The following is an 18666-nucleotide window of genomic DNA, read 5'->3' on the forward strand; positions in this document are numbered from 1 at the left end:
CCTAGATGATCCTTTCAAAGAGGTGACGGAGTGTGTAGATGGGAATTGATGCAGTGAAAACAGATTTCAGCAAAGACTTGGACAGGGTCTCACATGGGAGCCTGGCAAAGAAGGTAAAAGCTCATGGGGTCCAGGAAAATACAGCAAGTTCAATCCAAAGTTATACATTGGTCAAATGGGCAGGTCAGTGGTAGATGGAGTGTTAACACTGCTAAGTGCATGGTAATGCAATTTGGAAGAACTAACATGGCAAGGAATCTTTCAATGGATGCCAGGACACCAGGAAGGTCAGAGCAATGGTGTGATCTTGGGGTGCTTGTGCACAGATTGCTGAACATGGCATGGCAGCTTAAAGGGACAGTTAGGAAAGCAAATGGCTGAAGAGCTGTGCAGGAGTTTGGTTAGGCCCCAGCTGAAGGACTGAGTGCAGTTCTGCTCTCGCTTTAAATTGAAGGGTGAAAGAATAGCTTTAAATTGAGGGGTGAAAGATATAGGACAGATGTCAGAGGTGGTTTCTTTACTCAGAGTAGTCAGGGAATGGAACGCTTTGCCTGCAACGGTAGTAGATTCGCCAACTTTCGGTACATTTAAGTCGTCATTGGATAAGCATATGGACGTACATGGAATAGCGTAGGTTAGATGGGCTTCAGATCGGTACGACGGGTCGGCACAACATCGAGGGCCTAACGGCCTGTACTGCGCTGTACTGTTCGATGTTCTAATGGTCTCTTCATTATACAAAACAGGTGATTGCATTTGAGCATGTGTGGAGGACATTCATCAGGATGTTCTGAGGGGATGAAGCATTTTAACTCGATGGAGAGTCTGGATAAGTTTGAGATAACAAGAACTGTCAATGCTGGAGTCTGAGATAACACAGCGTGGAGTTGGAGGAACAGTGCAGGCCAGGCAGCATCACTGTTTTATCTGGATAAGGTTGGCTTGTTTTCTTCCAAAGAGAGAAGGTTGAAGAAGGTCCTGAAAAAATGGTCTGCATTCTAATGGGTCTAGGTGAGGGAAGCAGAACGACCATTCATGGGGTGGGAGGTCGGGGAGCCAGGGGGAAGAGATACATACATTTAAGCTAAAAGGCTCCGAAGGAATTTCAGGAAAGAAAAGACACCCAGAAGGTGCTGGGGGTTTGGAATTCATTGTCTGGGACTTTAGTTGAGGTGGTGGATAATCTTTTCACATTAAAGAAAAAGGGTTGGTACAGCACTTAAAATGAAATAACATTCAAGGCAACGGGCCTATTGCTAAAACATGAGCCGAATGTGAACTTAGTGTGGCTTCAGTGGTTACAGACACAATGGAATGAAGTGCTTGTCCAATTCACACGGATGATCCCTGGAATGGTAGGCTTAACCTATGATGAATGGCTAAGGATCCTGGGATTGTACTCACTACAGTTTAGAAGGTTGAGGGGAGAACTAATAAAAACTTACAAGATAATGTATGGTTTAGAAGAGGTGGACGCTAGGAGGTTGTTTCCGTTAGGAGGGGAGACGAGGACCCGTGGGCACAGCCTTAAAATTCGAGGGGGTCAATTTAAAACTGAAATCAGACGACATTTCTTCAGGCAGAAAGTGGTGGGCTTGTGGAATTCATTGCCGCAGAGTGCAGTGGAGGCCGGGATGTTGGACGCCTTCAAGGCAGAGATCGACAAATTCTTGATCTCAAAAGGAATCAAGGGCTACGCGGAGAGTGCAGGGAAGTGGTGTTGAAATGCCCATCAGCCATGATTTAAATGGCGGAGTGGACTTGATGGGCCGAATGGCCTTACCTCCACTCCTATGTCTCATGGCCTTATGGTCTAATTCTGGAGAATTCTCTTATTCTATGATTCTGGAGCAGGGGACAGTAAGTGGACAGCACAGGACAATTCACCTAACTTCTCCTTTACCAATCTTCTGTCTGCCTCCCCACTTCTCCCTATTTTTTTCAGAATCCCCTTCTCCCCCCACCATTTTTGAAGAAGGGTGTCGACCCGAAACGTCAGCTTTCTTGCTTCTCTGATGCTGCTCGGCCCGCTGTGTTCATCCAGTTCTACTCCTTGTTCTCTCAGATTCTCCAGAATTGGCAAGTTCCTACTATCTCTCGAGGAAACTGACTTGTTTTTGCACCCAAACTGTGGTGAGAATGTGGAACGCACCGACTGTGTGGATGGTAGAGGCAGAAACCATGATAACACTTAACAAGTCTTTGATTGGTCATTTGCGATACCAAGGCATACAAGGCTCTGGGTCAAGTGCTGGGAAATGTGATGAGAATAGTTCGGGACTCGCATCTTGTGAGGGCACATACAATTTGCTGAAGGGTCTGTTCCATTGCCATAGCACTCTATTATGCTGTCCCTCAATGATCCTATGACAAGTAAGTGAAGGTTTGCACAAACAGGTACTTTTCAAGGACAATGCCAAAAGGAAAACTGATGCACAGACAAAGTGCATGTAAGAATTTAACCAAGGATTAACACCATTGAAGAGCTGGAATTTGTGCCAATGCACCAAACGTGCAGATGAAAATGCAGTGTCCAGTTTGATTGCAAACTGCAACAACCACCAGTTAGTAACATGATCAATGGAAATATCTGAATGCCTGCTGTTGTGATCTCAAGCATTTACCTGCGTCGAGTGAAACCCACCACCATAGTTCTGTTGCATCGTTAGCCACCTCGCAATCGGTGTTGCATAGTCAATATCATTCCTTGACAATGCTTGAAGCAAGGCATAAGCAGTGGTTTCCACAGTCATCGCAAAAGCCTGTGCTGCTTCAATTGGATACGGCTTCTCGTCCTCCAACAATGGAGGCTTTCCAGGAACCGACATCACAATCTGTCATTTGAGAAAGGGATTAGCTGAGAATAAAGTTTACATCATATAGATTTTTGTTTGCATTTCAACAACACAACAATGGTTTTGCTGGTCAAGATCCAGCATTGTCTCACCACTGATGTCGAGAACATTCTCCATACTTCCCGCTCAGTGATGGGTCCTTTTGTTTGGGAAAAATAGGCACCTTCGAATGCAAATGAATCAAGATGAGCTTTAGTTTCTCATCAGGCTACATGGCAGTTATTACAAGATGTTACGAACAAAAGGTGAAGGAGCAGATGAAACCATTCATAGCATCAGTCTGGATGATCTTCTTGCGCTCATCCTGAGGAGGCATCACAGATCTTTACTTACACGCAATTCAAATTATTTCACGCAATGACAAGACTGAATGTTCTGGATACTGCAAATGCCATAGCACCTGGCAGCATCCCACAAACTGTATTGGAACAATGTGCCCCAAGGTCAGCACACCAACAGTAAATGTTTTCCAGTACATTTTTAAACACTTGCGACACTCACATTTCAGAGAAAGATGACCTATCACGCAATCGGCAGACAAATTGTCCTGACCAATTATGACCTCAATGTATTCTCAATCATCAGCAAAGTAATGCAACATCTGGATGACAGTGCTGTCAAACAGCTGCACACTGAGGCTCAGTTTACTTTTCGTCATGCCACACTTCTCGCAACCTCATTCAGGATTTACCACAAATATGATCAGAGATCCTGAGCTTGAAAAGGAAGGAAACTGCAATCTGTCATTTCCACCCTGGCAACTTCTGATTGAATGTGGTGTTCAGCAGAGGAATAGGAAGTTGAGTCAGTGGCATTCACTGGATACCTGCACTGGTTGAAGTCATGTCTTCACTTGAACCAAAGTGGAGACATGAATGTTCATTGAATATTGTCCAGGTGTCCAGCAGAATTCATGACTTTTCCAACAGTGAAGTCAACGATGAGAAAATACAGTGAGACTTGGACAATTATCAGGCTTGGCCTGACAAAGGATAAGTAACATTTGCACCACACAAGTGCTAAGCAGCAATCAGCTCCAACAAGAGAGAATATGACCATATCACAAAATTCCATGTCCTTACCATCATCCTTACATTTGGTTTAAATGTGCAAGTGTTATCCAAGCCATGCAGGGCGATGGGCCAGGTGTTGGAAATGAGGTTAGAAAAATTCAGTGCTTGTCTTTGACTCTCACAGAATCCGTGAGCTTAAGAATTTATTTCTCCTGTACTGTAGACCACTGAGGTGCTTGGCTATCCACTTCATCAAGGTTAACACTGATCTAAAACTAAACCGGAACGGTTATATAATCAGCAGTAGCCAGGTCCGTTGTACAAACCGCCCTGCTGTGGGACAGGGTCAGGTAAATCCAAGTGAGTGATCGTGGTTGGAGACTCATTCGTTGGGGGCATAGTTTCTGTAGCCACATTTGAGATACCAGGGCTGTGTGTTGCCTCCCTGGTGCCAAGGTCAAGGAAATCTCTGAGTGGTTGCAACAAATTCTTAACGGGGAGGGTGAGCAGCCAGAGGCCATTGTGCACATTGGTACCAATGACGTAGGTAGAAAGAGGGATGTGATCCTGCGGACTGTGTATAAGGAGTTGGCAAAGAGGCTGAAAGGCAGGACCTAGAGGGTAATAATTTATGGGTTGCCACGAGTGCCACATGTTAGTGAGTTAAGTCAGAGAAAGATAGGTGAGATGAATGCATTGGTTAAGGAGCTGGTACTGGGGGCAGGCTTTCAGCTTCATGGATAATTGCGACCGCTTCTTGGGCAAGGGGTGACCTGTGTAAGAGGGATGGGTTGCACCTATACTGAACGGGAACAAATACCCTCAACAGGGAGGTTTGCTAGTGCTACTTGGGAGGATTTAAAGACTGGCAGGCAGCTGGGAACCAGAGCAGCAGGTCAGCAAGTAGATGAATTGATGGCAGGTACATGCTAGGACCAATAAATCAGAAAAGAATGGCAGCCAGAGACAGGTACATGAACATGGTGGCATGAACAAGCTGAAATATGTTTATTTCAGTGCAAGGAGTATTATAGGTAAGGCAGATGAGCTTAGAGCCTGGATCAGTACATGGGACTCTGATGTTGAGGCCATTACAGAGGCTTGGTTGAGACAGAGACAGGACTGGCTGCTCAATGTTCCAGGGTTTCATTGCTTCAGACAAGATAGAGGGGAAGGTAAAAGAAGGAGGTGCACTCCGAACCTGTGGGAAATGTTACATCTGCACCTCGAAAGGACATTCTGGAGGGCTTGCCCACTGAGGCAATAGAGGTAGCATTGAAAAATAAGATAGACACAATCACTCTGATCAGATTAAACTAATAGCCTGCTCCCCTGTAGCCACTGACACACTGAGGAACAAATATGTAGGCAGCTTTTGAAACGATGCAATAACTCAGAGTTGTCACAGTCAGTGAATTTCACCTCCCCGGTATTGACTGGGACTCCCTTACAACAAGAGTTTAAATGAGGCTGAATTTGTTAAGACTATCCAAGAGAGTTTCTTGACACAGTATGTGGATAGAAGATGGGCCATACTGGACTTTGTCCTGGTCAGGTAACTGGTGAGAAGGGTGGGAAAGCATTTTGGAAATAGTGATCACAACTCCTTCAATTTTAAGATTGCTATGAAGAAGGACAAGTCAGGACCTTGGGGGAGAGTAAATTATATCAGTTTTAGGTAGGAGCTGGGGAGTGTTAATTGGGAGGAGCTGTCACATTTGCCATTTGGGAATTGTTTAAAGGCCTGCTTATGAGTTTAGGATCAGGAAGGAGGAAGGACAAGGATGGCGAGGTAAAAGACCCTTGGATAATTGGGGAGGTTGTGAAGTTCGTCAAAAGGGAAAAACAAAAATATGTCAGGTTTACGAAGCTAAAATCGAACAGGGCCGACATAAAGAAAGCAGAGAAAGAAAGGCTATGAAATGACCTTGGCAAGGAGGGTTGAAGGAAATCCCAAGGCATTCTGTGCATACATCTAAAACAAGGGGATAAATAGCAAGAAGGTACGACCATTCAGGATAAAGGAGAGAACTTGTGTTTGGAAGCAGAGGATGTGGGCAAGATCCTAAATGAGTACTGTGCATCACTATTCACTCAGGCGAAGGGTATGGAGGATAGTGGGATTTGTGTGGAGCATGCGAATATGATAACAGCATTTTGAAATCAAGAAAGAGCATTAAGGTGGATAAGTCCTCAGGACCCAATGGTATCTACTCAAGGTTTTTGAGCGAGGTGAGAGAGGAGATTGTCGGGGCAGTCAGCAATATCTTTGTATCCTTGGTAGCCACTGGAGGGGTACTGGAGGATTAGCAAGTTGCTAAATGTTCTTCTTCTGTTCAAGAAGGGAAATAGGGTCAATCCAGGAAACTCTCGACTAGCGAGTTTCTCATCGTTCATTGGGAAGCTATTGGAGAGAATTCTTAGGGATTGTATTTATCTGTATTTGGAACAGCATGGCCTAATTAGGGACAGTCAGCATGGCTTTGTGCAGGGCAGGTCATGTCTTCCTAACTTGACTGAATTTTTTGAGGAGGTGACGAATGTGATCAATGAAGGTAGAGCAGTGGATATTGTTTTCATGGATTTCAGCAATACTTTCAACAAGGTGCCTCATGGTAGGATCATCCAGAAAATTAAGATGCACCGAGTCCATGGTGGCTTGGATGCTTGGATTCACAACTGGCTTGCCCAGAGAAGACAGAGGCAAGTGGTGGAAAGGTGCTTTTCAGGCTGTAGATCCAGGACGATTGGTGTTCCGCAGGGATCTGTGCTGGGACCTCTGCTGTTTGTGGTCTATACAAAATGACTGAGGTGAAAATATAGATGGATGGGTTAGCAAGTTTGCAGACAATAGAATGATTGGTAGAATCGTGATGAGTGTAGACGTCATAAAAGGATACAGATCAGTTGCAGAAACTGCAAGTGGATTTTAATCCATTAAATGTGAGATGCTCCACTTTGGGAAATCAACTATTACGGAAAAATATACAGTTAATGGCACCCCTCAGTGCAGACCCCCTCAGTGCAGAATTGTTAAGGTGGGAATGCAGGTGCACTCAATCTGTTCATTGAGAACTGTCGACGTGATATCACCTCAATTTCTCTGTTCCCCGCACCAAACCCAACCTACGTCCTGCCCAACTGACTGCCCTCCACGCACTCATATCTCACCCTGACTTTGTTATTAAGCCTGCCGATAAGGTGGTGCTGCTGTGGTCTGGTGAGCTGAAGTCTATCTTGCAGAGGCTGAGCGCCAGCTCTCAGATACCTCCTCCAACTTCTCCTGGATCATGACCGCACCGGGCCATTGTATCTACTACAGTAACTGATCTTGGTCTGTCCGGTGATCTTCCCCCTCTGCTTCCAAGCTGAAAGGCCACAGCTCCCCACAGGTTGCTCCTACGCCCCCTAAAAATCCACAAATGAGACTGTCCTGGCAGACCCATTGTTTCAGCCTGTTCCTGCCCCACAGAACTCATCTCTTCCTACCTTGACTCAATCTTCTGTCCCCTGGTCCAAGCCCTGCCCACGTACATCCAGAAATACTCTGACATCTTACGCAGGTTTAAAAACATCAGTTTGCCGGTTCCAGCTGCGTCCTCTTTACCATGAACATGTAATTCCTTTACACATCCATTCCCCACCGGGAGGTTCTTCGGGCTGTCCTCTTCTACCTGGAGCAAAGAACTGAACATTCCCCTCACACCACCACCCTCCTCCACTTGGTCGACCTCATCCTCACCCTCAACAACTTCTTGTTTAACTCCTCTCATTTTCTTCGGGTAAGAGGAGCAGCTCCGGGCACCTGCATGGGCCCGAGTTATACCTGTCTCTTCACGGGGTACGTGGAACATTCCCACCCACAACACTTTCTCCGATACATCAATGATATCATCCGGCTGCTTCTCTCTCTTGTCTGAAATTGGAAAACTTCATCAACTTCGCCTCCAATTTCCGTCCTGCCCTCACTTTCACCTGCTCTATCTCTGACTCCACCCTTCCCTTCCTCAACATTTCTGCTTCCATTCCTGGGGGTAGGCTTCGCACTAATATCCATTACAAACTCTCTGACTCTCACAGCTACCTGGTCTATATATCCTCACACCCCACTTTCTGTAAAGACTCCAACCTCTTCTTTCACTTCCTCCATCTCCATCGAATATGTTCTCATGAGGCCAACATCAACAAGGGAGCCTGCAAAATGTCCACCTTCTTCCTCAACTGAGGATTCCCCGGCTCCGCGGTCAACAAGGCCCTCAACTGTGTCCAACCCAGCTCCCGCACTTTTGCCCTCACCTTTTCTCTTCCCTCCCAAGACAGCAATAAGCTTCCACTTGATCTTACCTATCAACCCACATGCCCACATCCATACAAACATCAGGCACCATTTCCACCACCACCAGCAGGATGCCGCCACCAGACACATATTCCCCTCCTCTCCCTTATCCGCCTTTACCGGAGGACACGGAGGAAATGCAAGCAGACACGGGGAGAACGTGCAAACTTCGCACAGACGATTGCCCGAGGCTGCAATGCGAACCACTGAGCCACCGTGCTGCCCAGAATCTTGGTGGTGTGGATGAGCAGAGAGATCTCGGTGTCCATGTGTGTAGATCCCTGAAAATTGCCACGGAGATTGATAGGCTTGTTCAAAAGGCGTACGGCGTGTTAGGTTTTATTGGTACAGAGATTGAGTTTCGGAGCCATGAGGTCATGTTGCAGCTGTACAAAACACTGGTGCAGCCGCGCTTGGAGTATTGCGTACAGTTCTGATCGCCACATTATCGGAAGGATTTAGAGGGGGTTTGTTAGGATCTTGTCTGGTGTGGAAGGAAGGTCTTATGAGGAAAAGCTTCGAGACTTGAGGCTGTTTTTGTCAGAAGAAGGTGAAGAGGCAACTTAATGGAGACATACAAGATAATCAGAGGATTAGATAGGGTGGACAGCGACAGCCTTTTTCCTCGATGGTGATGGCGAGCACGAGTGGAGATAGGTTTAAATTGAGGTGAGATAGATATGGGACACATGTCAGAGGGAGGTTCTTTATTCAGAGAGTAGTATGGGTGCGGAATGCCCTGCCTGCAACAGGAGTAGATTGCCAAGTTTAAGGGCATTTAAATGAACATTGCTAAATATATGGATGGTAATGGAATAGTGTCGGTTAGATGGGCTTCAGGTTGGATTCACAGGTCGGCGCAACATCGAGGGCCGAAGGGCCTGTACTGCGCTGTAATGTTCTATGTTCTATGTCATAATACTTCAGTGAATTCTGGTTACCCTGCCGTCGGAAGAATGCTGTTAAACTATACAGAGTGCAAAAATAATTACAAAAGGTCATTGCCGGGACTGGAGGGTTTACGAGGAGTGGTGGATAGGCTCGGACTTTTTCCCTGGCGTATCGGAGACGAAGGGGTGACTTTCCAGAGGTGTAAAAAATCATGATGGGCATTGATAAGGGGAATAGCCAAGGTCGGGGAGTCCAAAGCTAGAAGGGAGGAGGTTCAAATGTGAAAGGGGAAAGATTTAAAAGTGACCCGAGAGGCAACTTGTCGCACACAGAGGGTGGTGCGTGAATGCAATGAGCTGCCAACAGACGTGGTAGAGGCAGATAATATTACAGTATTTAAAAGACATTTGGACAGGTACACAATGAGGAAAGGTTTAGACGGATACCAAACGCAGGCAAATGGGACCGGTTAAGTTTGGGACACCTGGTCAGTACAGATGATTGGGGCTGAAGGTCCTGATTCGGTGCTGTATGACTCTATGAATCTATGACTGAAGAGCTAACTAGGTGTGTGGATGAGGGCAATGCATTTGATACAGTCTACTTGGGCATCAGCAAAGCTTTTGACAAGATCCCCCATTTGAAGACTGTTAGAACAGGAAACAGTCCATGGGATCCGAGGACACATGTGCACAGGAAATCATAACTCATGTAATTTGAATGAGTTTTTTAAAGTAGTAATGAAGAGCATTGATTAAGGCAGAAAGATGGACGTATATGGGCTTCAGTAAGGCGTTCAAGAAGGTTCCTCACAGAGGTCCAGTAGGGAAGTTAAATCACACGGAGTACAGGGAGAGCTAGCCATAGAACATAGAACATAGAACATTACAGCACAGTACAGGCCCTTCGGCCCTCGATCTTGTGCCGACCTGTCATGTCGATCTCAAGCCCATCTAACCTGCACTGTTCCATGTACGTCCATATGCTTGTCCAATGACCACTTAAATGTACCGAAAGTTGGCGAATCTACTACCGTTGCAGGCAAAGCGTTCCAATCCCTTACTACTCTCTGAGTAAAGAAACTACCTCTGACATCTGTCCTATATCTTTCACCCCTCAATTTAAAGCTATGCGCCCTCATGCTCACCGTCACCATCCTAAGAAAAAGGCTCTCCCTATCCACCCTATCTCACCCTCTGATTATTTTACATGTTTCAATTAAGTCACCTCTCAACCTTCTTCTCTCAAATGAAAACACCCTCAAGTCCCTCAGCCATTCCTCGTAAGACCTTCCCTCCATACCAGGCAACATCCTAGTAAATCTCCTCTGCACCCTTTCCAAAGCTTCCACATCCTTCTTATAATGCGGTGACCAGAACTGTATACAATACTCCAAGTGCGGCCGCACCAGAGTTTTGTACAGCTTCACCATAACCTCTCGGTTCCGGAACTCGATCCCTCTATTAATCAAAGCTAAAACACTGTAGGCCTTCTTAACAGCCCTGTCAACCTGGGTGGCAACTTTCAAGGATCTGTGTTCATGGACACCGAGATCTCTCTGCTCATGTATACTCCTAAGAATCTTACCATTAGCCCTGTACTTTGCCTTCCGGTTACTCCTGCCGATGTGCATCACCTCACACTTGTCTGCATTAAACTCCATTTGCCACCTCTCAGCCCAGCTCTGCAGCTTATCTATGTCTCTCTGCAACCAATCCTTTGTCACTCTCCACAACTCCACCTATCTTAGTGTCGTCTGCAAATTTACTAACCCATCCTTCTACGCCCTCATCCAGGTCATTTATAAAAATGACAAACAGCAGTGGACCCAACACCCACCCTTGCGGTACACCACCAGTAACTGGTCTCCAGGATGAACGTTTCCCATCAACTACCACACTCTGTCTTCTTTCAGCAGGCCAATTTCCGATCCAAGCTGCTGTATCTCCCACAATTCCATTCCTCTGCATTTTGTACAATAGTCTGTTTTGGGGAACCTTATCGAACGCCTTGCTGAAATCCATATACTCCACATCAACCGGTTTACTCTCATCTACCTGTTTGATCACCTTCTCAAAGAACTCAATAAGGTTTGTGAGGCACGACCTACCCTTCACAAAACTGTGCTGACTATCCCTAATCAATTTATTCTTTTCTAGATGATTGTAAATCCTATCCCTCAGAACCTTTTCCAACACTTTACCAACAACTGAGGTAAGGCTCACTGGCCGATAATTACCAGGGTTGTCTCTACTCCCCTTCTTGAACAGAAGAACCACAATTGCTATCCTCCAGTCATCGGGCACTATTCCTGCAGACAATGATGAGTTAAAGATCAATACCAAAGGCTCGGCAATCTCCTCCCCGGATTCCCCGAGGATAAATCCCATCCGGCCCAGGGGTCATAGCTATCTTCACCCTCTGTAGGATTTCAAATACCTCTTCCTTGTGAACCTCAATCCCACCTAGTCCAGTAGCCTGTATCTCTGTATTCTCCTCGACAACATTGTTGTTTTCTAGAGTGAATACTGTTGAAAAATATTCATTTAGCGCTTCCCCTATCTCATCTGACTCCACACACAACTTACCACTACTATCCTTAATTGGACCTAATCTTACTTTTGTCATTCTTGTATTCCTTAAATACCGACAGAAAAGTTTACGGTTTACCCTGATCCTATCCGCCAACAACTTCTCATGTCTCCTCCTGGCTCTTCTGAGATCTCTCTTTCGGTCTTTCCTGGCTACCTTGTAACCTTCAAGCACCCCAACTGAGCATTCACATCTTATAGTAACAGAAGCCTTCTGCCTCCTCTTGACCAGAGATTCCACTTCCTTCGTAAACCATGGCTTCCGTGCTCTACAGCTTCCTCCCTGCCTGACAGGTACATACTTATCTAGGAAGCACAGGAGCTTTTCATTGAATAAGCTCCACATTTCTACTGGGCCCATCCCCTGCAGTTTCCTTCCCAATCCTATGCTCTCTAAATCTTGCCTAATCTCATCGTAATTGCCTTTCACCCAGATATAACTCTTGCCCAGTGGTGTACACCTATCCCTTTCCATCACTAAAGTAAACATAACAGAATTCTGATCGCTATCACCAAGGTGATCACCAACTTTGAAATCTAACACCTGGCCGGGCTCATGACCCAGTACCAAATCTGATGTGGTCACTGCACTCCAACTCCATTAGTCACTGCATCCCATTTCGCTAAGTCACTGCATCCCATTTCAGTCAGTCACTGCATCCCATTTCCCACAGTGACTGCATCTCCATTCCCCGAGTCACTGCACTTCATTTCCCTTGGTCACTGCATCCCATTTCACTCAGTCACTGCATCCCATTTCTCAAGGACGCTGCATCCAATATCCGTCAGGTACTGCATCCCATTTCCAGAGTCACTGCATCCCATTTCCCTCAGTCAGTGAATCCCATTTCCATCAGTCACTGCATCCCATTTCACTCTGTCACTGCATTCAATTTCCATCAGTTGCTGCATTCAATTTCCATCAGTCACTGCATCCCATTTCACTCAGTCACTGCATCCCATTTCCATCAGTCACTGCCTCCCTTTTCACTCAGTCACTGAATCCCATTTCACTCAGTCACTGCATCCCATTTCAGTCAGTCACTCCATCCCATTTCAGTCAGTCACTGCATCCTATTTCACGCAGTCACTGCAACCCATTTCACGCAGTCACTGCAACCCATTTCACGCAGTCACTGCATCCCATTCAAATGAGACAGTGCATCCATTTCCCTTCGTCACTGCACCCTATTCCCCACAGTCACCGCATACCATTTCCCTCAGTCACCGCTTCCCATGACCCTCACTCACTGCATCCCATTGCCCTCAGTCACTGCATCCCATTACCCTCAGTCACTGCATCCCATTACCCTCAGTCACTGCATCCCATTACCCTCAGTCACTGCATCCCCTTTCCATCAGTCACTGCATCCCCTTTCACTCAGTCACTGCATCCCATTTGACTCAGTCACTGCCTCCTACGTCACTCAGTCACTGCATCCCATTTCACTCAGTCACTCCCTCCCATTTCACTCAGTCACTCCCTCCCATTTCACTCAGTCACTCCCTCCCATTTCAGTCACTGCATCCCATTTCCCTCAGTCACTGCATCCCATTTCAATCAGCCAATGCATCCCATTTCAATCAGCCACTCCGTCATATTCACTCAGTCATTGCATCCCATTTCACGCAGTCACAGCATCCCATTTGACTCAGTCACGACATCCTATTTAACGGAGACAGTGAATCCTATTCAACTGATACAGTGCATCCATTTCCCTCAGTCACCTCACCCTATTCCCCACAGTCACCGCATTCCATTCCCCTCAGTCGCCGCATCCCATTTCACTCAGACACCGCATCCCATTTCCGTCAGTCACCGCATCCCATGGCCCTCACTCACAGCATCCAATTTCCATCAGTCACAGCTTCCCATTTCACTCAGTGACTGCATCCCATTTCACTCAGTGACTGCATCCCATTACCCTCAGTCACTGCATCCCGTTTCACTCAGTCACTGACACCCCCGTCACTCAGTCACTGACTCCCCCTTCACTCAGTCACTGACTCCCCCTTCACTCAGTCACTGACTCCCACTTCACTCAGTCACTGACTCCCACTTCACTCAGTCACTCCCATTTTAGTCAGTCACCGCACCCCATTCCACACAGTCACCGCATTCCATTTCCCTCAGTCATCGCATCCCATTTCCCTCAGTCACCGTGTACCATTTCCCTCAGTCACTGCATCCCATTTCACTCAGTCACTGCATCCCATTACCATCAGTCACTGCATCCCATTTCCCTCAGTCACTGCATCGCATTTCACTCAGTCACTGCATCACTTTTCACTCAGTCACAGCCTCCCACTTCACGCAGTCACAGCCACCCACTTCACTCAGTCACTGCCTCCCAATTCACTCAGTCACTCTGTCCCATTTCAGTCAGTCACGACCTCCAATTTCAGTCAGTCACGACCTCCAATTTCAGTCAGTCACTGCATCCTATTTTACTCGGTCACTGCATCCTATTTCACTCGGTCACTGCCTCCCATTTCACTCAGTCACTGCCTCCCATTTCACTCAGTCACTGCATCCCATTTCACTCAGTCACTGCATCCCATTTCACTCAGTCACTGCCTCCCATTTCACTCAGTCACTGCCTCCCATTTCACTCAGTCACTGCATCCCATTTCACTCAGTCACTGCCTCCCATTTCACTCAGTCACTGCCTCCCATTTCACTCAGTCACTGCCTCCCACTTCGTTCAGTCACTCCCTCCCATTTCAGTAAGTCACTGCATCCCATTTCCCTCAGTCACGGCATCCCATTTCCCACATTCACTGCATCTCCTTTCCCTCAGTCACCACATCCCATTTCACTCAGTCACAGCATCCCATTTCACTCAGTCACGGCATCCCATTTCACTCAGTCACGGCATCCCATTTCACTCAGTCACTGCATCCCATTTCACTCAGTCACTGCATCGCATTTCCCATAGTCACTGCATCTCCTTCCGCCATTAACTGCATCGCATTGAACTCAGTCACTGCATCACATTACCCTCAGTCACTCCATCCCATTTCACGCAGTCACTGCAACCCATTTCACGCAGTCACTGCAACCCATTTCCCACAGTCACTGCATCTCCTTTCCCTCAGTCACAGCACCCCATTTCACTCAGTCAGAGCATCCCATTTCACTCAGTCACTGCATCCCATTTAACTGAGACAGTGAATCTCATTGAACTGAGACGGTGCATCCCATTACCCTCAGTCACAGCATTCCATTTCCCACAGTCACTGCATCTAGTTACCCTCAGTAACTGCATCTACTTTCCTTCAGTCACTGCATCTCATTTCCTTCAGTCACTGCATCCCATTTGACTCAGTCACTACATCCTATTTAACTGAGACAGTGAATCCTATTCAACTGAGACAGTGCATCCATTTCCCTTAGTCACCGCACCCTATTCCCCACTGTCACTGCATACCATTTCCCTCAGTCACCGCTTCCCATGGCCCTCACTCACTGCATCACATGACGCTCAGTCACTGCTTCCCATGAACCTCAGTCACTGCATCACACTTCCCTCGGTCACAGCATCCCATTTCCATCAGTCACAGCATCCCATTTCCATCAGTCACAGCATCCCATTTCACTTAGTGACTGCATCCCATTTCACTCAGTGACTGCATCCCATTTTACTCAGTCACTGCATCCCATTTCACCTAGTCACTTCCTCCGACTTCGCTCAGTCACTGACTCCCATTTCACTCAGTCACTCCCTCGCATTTCAGTCAGTCACTCCCTGCCATTTCAGTCAGTCACTCCCTACCATTTCAGTCAGTCACTCCCTACCATTTCAGTCAGTCCCTACCATTTCACTCAGTCACTGCATCCCATTTCCCACATTCACTGCATCTCATTTCCCTCAGTCACTGCATACCATTTCCCCACTGTCACTGTATCACATTTCTGTCAGTCACTGCATCGCATTTCACTCAGTCACTGCATCCCATTTCACACAGTGACTGCACCCATTTCACACAGTGACTGCACCCATTTCACACAGTGACTGCACCCATTTCACACAGTGACTGCACCCATTTCACACAGTCACTGCATCTCCTTTTCCTCAGACACTGCATCCCATTTCACTCAGTCACTGCATCCTATTTCCCTCAGTCACTGCGTCACATTTCCGACAGTAACTGCATCACATTTCACTCAGTCTCAGCACCCCATTTCACTCAGTCACTGCGTCACATTTCCGACAGTAACTGCATCACATTTCACTCAGTCTCAGCACCCCATTTCACTCAGTCACTGCCTCCCAATTCATGCAGTCACTCCGTCCCATTTCACTCACTCAGTGCGTACCATTTCCCTCAGTCACTGCATCCCATTTCTATCAGTCGCGACATCCCATTTCCCTCAGTCACTGCATCCCATTACCATCAGTCACTGCATCCCATTACCATCAGTCACTGCATCACATTACCCTGAGTCACAGCATCCCATTTCACTCAGTGACTGCATCACATTTCACTCAGTGACTGCATCCCATTTCACTCAGTGACTGCCTCCCATTTCCCACAGTCACTGCAACCCATTTCCCACAGTCACCGCAACCCATTTCCCACAGTCACTGCGTCTCCTTTCCATCAGTCACAGCATCCCATTTCCCTCAGTCAGAGCATCCCATTTCACTCAGTCACTGCATCCCATTTAACTGAGACAGTGAATCTCATTGAACTGAGACGCTGCATCCCATTACCCTCAGTCACAGCATTCCATTTCCCACAGTCACTGCATCTCATTTCCCTCAGTCAATACATCTCATTTCCCTCAGTCAATGCATCTCATTTCCCTCAGTCAATGCATCTCATTTCCCTCAGTCAATGCATCTCATTTCCCTCAGTCACTGCATCCCATTTCACTCAGCCACTGCATCCCATTTCACTCAGCCACTGCATCCCATTTCACTCAGCCACTGCATCCCATTTCACTCAGCCACTGCATCCCATTTCACTCAGCCACTGCATCCCATTTCACTCAGCCACTGCATCCCATTTCACTCAGCCACTGCATCCCATTTCACTCAGCCACTGCATCGCATTTCACACAGTCACTGCATCCCATTTCACACAGTCACTGCATCCCATTTCACTGAGCCACTTCATCATATTCACTCAGTCATTGCATCTCATTTAACTGAGACAGTGAATCTCATTGAACTGAGACGGTGCATCCCATCACCCTCAGTCACAGCATTCCATTTGACTCAGTCACTACATGCTATTTAACGGAGACAGTGAATCCTATTCAACTGAGACAGTGCATCCATTTCCCTCAGTCACCGCACCCTATTCCCCTCAGTCACCGAATCCCATTTCACTCAGTCACGGCATCCCATTTCACTCAGTCACTCCCTCACATTTCAGTCAGTCACTCCCTCACATTTCAGTCAGTCACTCCCTCACATTTCAGTCAGTCACTCCCTCACATTTCACTCGGTCACTCCCTCCCATTTCACTCAGTCACTCCCTCCCATTTCACTCAGTCACTCCCTCCCATTTCACTCAGTCACTCCCTCCCATTTCACTCAGTCACTCCCTCTCATTTCAGTCACTGCATCCCATTACCCTCAGTCACTGCATCACATTTCACTCAGCCAATGCATCCCATTTCACTCAGCCAATGCATCCATTTTCACTCAGTCATTGCATCCCATTTCACTCAGTCACAGCATCCCATTTGACTCAGTCACGACATCTTATTTAACAGAGACATTGAATCCTATTCAACTGAGACAGTGCATCCCAGGAACTTCAGTCACCGCACCCTATTCCACACAGACACCGCATCCCATTTCCTACAGTTACCGAATCCCATTTCACTCAGTCACTGCATCACATTTCACTCAGTCTCTGCATCCCATTTCACTCAGTCACTGCATCCCAATTCACTCAGTCACTGCATCCCAATTCACTCAGTCACTGCATCCCAATTCACTCAGTCACTGCATCCCATTTCACTCAGTCACTGCATCCCATTTCAGTGACTCCCTCCCATTTCTCTCAGTCACTACATTACATTTCACGCAGTCAGTGCATCACATGTCTTTCAGTCTCTGCACCCCATTTCACTCAGTCACTGCATTCCATTTCCCATAGTCACTGGGTCTCCTTTCCTCAGTCACGGCATCCCATTACACTCAGTCACTGCATCCCATTTCACTCAGTCACTGCATCCCATTTCCCACATTCACTGCAACACATTTCCCACAGTCCCTGCATCTCCTTTCGCTCAGTCACCGCACCCTATTCCCCACAGTCACTGCATCCCATGACCCTCACTCACTGCATCCCATGACCCTCAGTCACTGCATCCCATTTCACTCAGTCACGGCATCCCATTTCCCTCAGTCACGGCATCCCATTTCCCTCTGTCACGGCATCCCATTTCCCTCAGTCACTGCCTCCCACTTCACTCAGTCACTGCCTCCCACTTCACTCAGTCACTGCCTCCCACTTCACTCACCGCACCCTATTCCACACAGACACCGCATCCCATTTCCTACAGTTACCGAATCCCATTTCACTCAGTCACTGCATCCCATTTCACTCAGTCACGGCATCCCATTTCCCTCTGTCACGGCATCCCATTTCCCTCTGTCACGGCATCCCACTTCACTCAGTCACTGCCTCCCACTTCACTCACCGCACCCTATTCCACACAGACACCGCATCCCATTTCCTACAGTTACCGAATCCCATTTCACTCAGTCACTGCATCACATTTCACTCAGTCTCTGCATCCCATTTCACTCAGTCACTCCCTCCCATTTCAGTCAGTCACTCACTCCCATTTCCCTCAGTCACTGCATACCATTTCAGTCTCTCCCTCCCATTTCCCTCAGTCACTGCATTGCATTTCCCTCAGTCAATGCATCACATTTCAATCAGTTACTGCATCACATTTCACTCAGTCACTGTATCACATTTCCCTCAGTCACTGTATCACATTTCCCTCAGTC

At 47.1% G+C, this 18666-nt stretch overlaps 1 protein-coding gene across 5 annotated transcripts in view; it reads right to left on the minus strand.

The window, feature by feature from the left end:
- Nucleotides 1–2281: 2281 nt before the first annotated feature.
- Nucleotides 2282–18666, minus strand: part of LOC132207813 (complement C5-like) — a 58706-nt gene continuing 42321 nt past the window's right edge. For 4 of the 5 annotated variants that reach the window (XR_009443861.1, XR_009443858.1, XR_009443859.1 and 1 more), the window contains one exon: nucleotides 2282–2834. Coding sequence is in view for 1 of the 5 variants with exons in the window: in XM_059643663.1 (XP_059499646.1) it covers nucleotides 2613–2834; nucleotides 2948–2965 (240 nt within the window). In the remaining 4 variants the exon portion in view is untranslated. Of the gene's footprint in view, nucleotides 2835–2947; nucleotides 3014–18666 lie in introns of those variants that run through there. The other variant, XM_059643663.1, reaches the window with a different exon arrangement.

This window comes from Stegostoma tigrinum, unplaced genomic scaffold (assembly GCF_030684315.1).
Source record: "Stegostoma tigrinum isolate sSteTig4 unplaced genomic scaffold, sSteTig4.hap1 scaffold_165, whole genome shotgun sequence".
NCBI lineage: Eukaryota > Metazoa > Chordata > Chondrichthyes > Orectolobiformes > Stegostomatidae > Stegostoma > Stegostoma tigrinum.